Here is a 5,545-nt window from a genome sequence, read left to right as displayed (position 1 = left end):
ATTACTGCAAAAGAAAATGGGTAAAGAGACATAGAGTGCTGTCATAAGGGATTATTTGTAAAATGATTGTAGGACCCACTGCACTACCTGTTTGCAATACAAAAGGAAGAAGCGAAGAGACTAGCATAATATCAAATTTGCACTGGAAACCAGTGTCAACCGCACCTTCAGTCCAGTGGAATTAACAATAAGTAGTGTGAGATGGAACGTTTACACAGAGGATCGGAATTCTTTCCAAAGAAGCCGAGCGGTAACTGTGAAAGAGTTTGAGGCTGAGTGATTGTGGCCTGGGGACTGAGTCAGTCAGTGTAGCGCTACTGTAAAACAAGACATGATTGTAATAGCTACCACACTACACTGCCATGCCCTTATGCTGCTGCTAATGATTCCAATGCCTCAGTCGAGCGCTTGCAACTGTGCATGTGTTGACAAACTGAAGCATTAGCCAAGACTTCTCCCTCCGGGTGTAATGAGCTTGTCAATATCGTACATAACACTGAGTACTTTCAGTGCTGTTCAGCTTCACGGTTCCACCCAGTGCGATTTCATTGAACAAGAGACAGTAAAGATGAAAAACACCACAATGATTACTTGTTGAACATGTAATATTTACAGTGACACATATTTACAGCGAACAAAATCTACATGCAGGTCAGAGGTGACTAGTGAATGTTAAAGGGTTAGTTCACCCAAAAGTAATCATGCCGTTGTATGATTTTCTTTCCTCTGTGGATTTTGGAAGTATGTTTCAAGTCCATAATGTCCAAAACTTTCAATCTCCTTAACATCATGACCAAAGGACCAATAAGGTTTGATGGTACTAATGTGTCGGCATATTTGATTTATAGAGTTTATCAATGATTTGATTGGATCTGTGAATAATTACCACTTGAATTTTGCTTGTTCATCCTATAAAGTGATCATATTGCTTCAGAAGACTTAATTGAAACTACTAGAGTTGTATGGATTGTTTTTAAGCTTTCTTTATGTCGTTTTTGGAACTTGAACGTTTTGGACCCCATTCACTTCCACTGTACAGACTGAAACAGCTGAAATAGTAAAAGGTTGAGTTTAAAACACCACGAGGGTGAGTAAATTATTACAGAATTTTTATTTTTGGGTGAACTATACCTTCAACAGTGAAAAGTCACACAATCACACACCAGCAGACATTCTTCACAGTCAGAAAAAAAATTGCAAAAATTCTAATTTTAGGGTTACAACAGCTTGTCACTGGGGAAGTACGCTTAAAGACACAATTTTGTACCTTACCTACCCTTGAAAACTGTAAAAACTAGTAATGTGTACCCTTAAGGTACTACTATGAACCTTTTAGGGGTGATTAAGGTACCAAGATCTTTTAAAAGCTGTTATACCCCTTACATTTTTGCAATTTTCTTTTTTTTTCTGAGAATGTTGACACGCTGGTCTTACACCACTACTAAAGCAAATCAACCTTTAGTTTCTTTATACAAAAAGTGCAAACGTTAAAACCAAAATATATTTCTTGGAATCCTTCGGTTATAAAGAATACCAGCACGAAGCCACTCCTCGTCGCAGCCTATAATACAAGCAGTCTTCTCCTCAAGTCTCTAATTCAAGTAAAGTGCGTCTAGAGCGACAACCATATGGTTGGTGCTTTCAAGTGTTCTCTTCTGAGTTCTTGTTTGCAGGTCCTCCGTTAGAAGGGTTGAAATAAAACAAGTTTTAGTCAAACAAGTCCCAGGAAAGAAGCTAATTTCTAAAGTCATCACACAAACTCCAGTTTGCCTCGGCCGCTGTATTTTCCCCAGTTGACCAATGATAGAAGTCGCTGGCTGCTACGATCGGACTGTCGAATCTTGTCGCAGGTCAAGCAGCAGTTCTCATGGCCTCCTACTGGAACCATACACTCTAAGTCCAGTTTGGCCACATGACCCTTGGTGAGGTGTTGGCCGTGAAAGCTGTAATGAAGGCGGGAGAGCATTTCTCGCCGCTGCTGTCGCAGTCTGCGGTTTTCGCTGCGAAGCATCCGCAGGGCCAGCATGATGAGGAGGACCAAGATGAGGCCACCGGCGATGGGTACGGTGATGACCGCAGCTCGAAACCAAACCTCCTTGGAGGAAGGGATTTCCTGCAGACGTGCGATCACCTGACGGCTGCCTTCAGTTTGATGTCGGTGTTTGTCTGAATAAAAACAGAGAATGTTTAAGGCGGTAAAAAAAAAATGTTTAAAACGGTAACACTTTACAATAAGGTTCATTAGTTAACATTAGTTGACTACGTTAGTTAACATGAACTAAGGATGAACAATATTCTACAGCATTTATTAATCTAATGGCGCTTTTCCATTACCAGCACCAGCTCAACTCGACTCGACTCGGCTCGGCTCGCTTTTCGCTCCGTTTTCCATTGCAGATAGTACCTCCACAATAGTACCTGGTTGTCATAGCGACGCCGCAGGAAACTGCCGTGACTTAATCTTCTACGCGAGACGCGCGAGACACACCCGCTACCCACACACACAGGACAATGGAGGAAATCGAGTGTATGCTGTTTTTGGATGTTTTTGTTTTTGTTTTTGCTGTTTTTTTATTCAGGATACTCCGTCTGGCGCGTGCAATGATGACGCAGTGAATAGTGACGATTCTCTCTGACCAATCAGCAATCTGTCGTGTTTTCATGTCACATTTTAGTATCGCCTCAGCTCGCCTCAGCCCGCTTACAACCTCGCCGGAGGTGGTACGAAAAAAAGTACCTGGAAGCAGGTACAGGTACAACTTTTACACAGTGGAAAACCAAACAGAGTCGAGTCGAGTCGAGCCGAGGCGAGCTGGTACTGTGTAGTGGAAAAGCGCCATAAGTTAGTAAATTTCGACATTTACTAATAGATTATTAAAATCAAAGGTTGCATTTGTTATTATAGTTAATGCACTGTGAACTTACATGAACAAACAATGAACAGCTGTATTTTTATTAACTAACATTAAAAAAGATTAATAAACTGTAACAAATGTATTGCTCATTGTTAGTTCATGTTAGTTAATACAAAAAAAATGGTAACACTTTACAATAAGGTTAATTAGCTAACTACATTAGTTAGCATGAACTAATAATGAACTGCACTTACACATTTATTAATCTTTGTTAATGTTAATTTCAACATTTACTAATACTTTATTAAAATCTTGTTAACATTAGTCAATGCACTGTGAACTAACATGAATAAACAAAGAACAGCTGTATTTTTATTAACTAACTTTAACAAAGATTAACAAATACAGTAACAGATGTATTGCTCATGGTTATTTCATGTAAGTTAATACATTAACTAATGTTAACCAATGAACCTTATTGTAAAGTGTTACCATAATAATAGTAATACATTCTATTTTCCACAAACATTTTTATTATTATTATTAAGGAAATGTTGCACATACATCTCAAAATTCCCTACAATATCTAAAAACAAAAACTGTGCATTATCCATTGACATGGTCATTTGGAGATAATTCACAGATGTAGCTAAATTGGCAGATACATTCAATAGACACTTCTATTAATTGGCCAAGTAGGCACAGTTAATGACTGAAATAAAAAAAAATAAAAAAATGGCTGATAAAAAAAATGGCTGATTTATCTGGCTATCACTAGCAACAACTAAAGAAGACCCGTACCATGAATTTCACTTCCTCTGTATGTGAGATCTTGCAGGCCTCTGTAGTTGCACATATCCTCATGGCAACACTGAAGAGTGGCAGATCCATGAACGGTATCATAGGTCGACTCTGGATGGCACGTTTTCCCAGAGTTCAGCAGAGGGTCGTAACACCCGTGAGATAAAAGAGACTTGGTGCTCTGAGGGTCTAAGGTGCGCGTGAAGCAGGCATTCAGCTCCGATTTGCACATGTAACCGGTGGCCACACAGTGTGGAGCATCACAGTAACACCGTATTTCTCCTGTTACAAATGAGAAATTTCCCATAGTGTTAATACTCCAACTGAAAACAAGAACTAATTTTGGTTACACTTTATTTTAAGGTGTCATTGTTACAGTGTAATTATATATTTAAGTAGCCTACTGAGTAATATTAAGTAACTATAGTACATGTACTTACTATAGGGTTAGGGTAGGATTAGGATTTGGTTGAGGGTTGCATAATTATGCATACTGTTATTACTATGGTAAGTACATATAGCATTATGTAACAAGGAGACTGTAAAATAAAGTGTTACCCTAATTTTCACAACTGTTCAAAGATAGTTCCCACATTCATAGTCCATGTTTGGTATTTGGCTTTCAGACTTTTGGTTCTTGTAAAGATATTGCTCTGGGTAATTGCTCTGAGCGAACAATAATTATTAGTATTAATTTTGACAAATATGTGCTCATCTATGTTGCAAAGTAATGCAAAACAAAGTGCAGTGGAAAATCGAATTAAAATTAATAATAACAATTAGGTGTTCAGAAAACTTGTTACATGTACTTACCATAGCAATAACAGTAAATTATGCATAATTACATGCAACTAACCCTCAACCAAATCCTAATCCAACCCTAGCCCTATAGTAAGTATAGTAGCCTAACCCTGATCCTCTAGTAGTTAATTAATATTACTCAGTACTTAAATATATAATTAAACACTGTAACAATGACACCTTAAAATAAAGTGTAACCTACTTTACATTAGCGCTCATGTTACAACGTAATAACTATGTAGTCTAATAACATATAGGCTACTTATTGTAGCTTTAAATCACTTTTAGCTTTATTACTAATGCAATTCGTTATATTTAAAAAGGAATTGTGAATATATGAATTAGTAGACTATTCTGACTAAGCTCACCTTTAGTGAGGAGAACAGCCATCGCGCACAGCTCGAGCTGAAGCCAAATGGAAACGAGACTGCTGTTCCGCTGCATTGGAGAAAAACACTTTGCCTTTCAGATTCGCATAGACACGGACTTTATAGCCAAAAAATACTGTATTGGTGTCCAAAATGTGTTCCAACTCGCTTCGTTCAAAGCATTTCGTAACATTTTTAAACAGAAACGATCACATCGTGGTTCTGTCCTCGGTGCTCTCTTCAGGACTTCCAGATAAAATCATTTGTGCGCAGAAAAGCCGACGCGCAGTTGTTTGATTTTTACAAATACAAACCCATATAATCCATTTGTGTTTCAATTCGGATGCGAAATTGTCAGACTTCACAACTATTCGCACGGATAATCTCTTGTGTTTATACTCCGCTTGAGTGCCCTTAAATGCTGAAGACTTGGGAATGAGAAAGCAGCTCCTCCTATCGAGTCATCGAGCCGCTGGGCTGTTTCATTCACGCGCGTGAGTTTGGGACTGTTGCCTCCCCGTGTGCCCAAGCAAGGATAATACAGCTTAACCCTCATCTTCTGCAGGGAAAGCATGACTTGACTTATGTGTGTTTAAAAATACCAATAGCCAATAGGTCAACATTTTCTCCTTATCTTTTTTTTTTTTTACCCTTAAATTGACTGCTGCGCACAAGTTTAAATTCACGAATTATTAGGATATACATATGGTAAATACACGT

At 38.3% G+C, this 5,545-nt stretch overlaps 1 protein-coding gene across 1 annotated transcript; it reads right to left on the bottom strand.

Annotated features, from left to right (window-relative positions):
- Positions 1-589: 589 nt before the first annotated feature.
- Positions 590-5,276, bottom strand: bambib (BMP and activin membrane-bound inhibitor homolog b). The gene is made up of 3 exons (XM_084119113.1): positions 4,826-5,276; positions 3,657-3,938; positions 590-2,166 (listed from the first exon to the last, which is right to left on the bottom strand). The coding sequence occupies exons 1-3, from the start codon at positions 4,899-4,901 to the stop codon at positions 1,751-1,753; spliced, it is 774 nt and encodes a 257-aa protein (XP_083975239.1). The 5' UTR covers positions 4,902-5,276; the 3' UTR covers positions 590-1,750.
- Between the last annotated feature and the right edge of the window lie 269 nt (positions 5,277-5,545).

Source organism: Abramis brama (genome assembly GCF_963993115.1).
Source record: "Abramis brama genome assembly, chromosome: 7".
Lineage (NCBI taxonomy): Eukaryota > Metazoa > Chordata > Actinopteri > Cypriniformes > Leuciscidae > Abramis > Abramis brama.
Note: the sequence above shows the minus strand (reverse complement) of the source record. Positions and strands in the feature narration are given on the sequence as shown.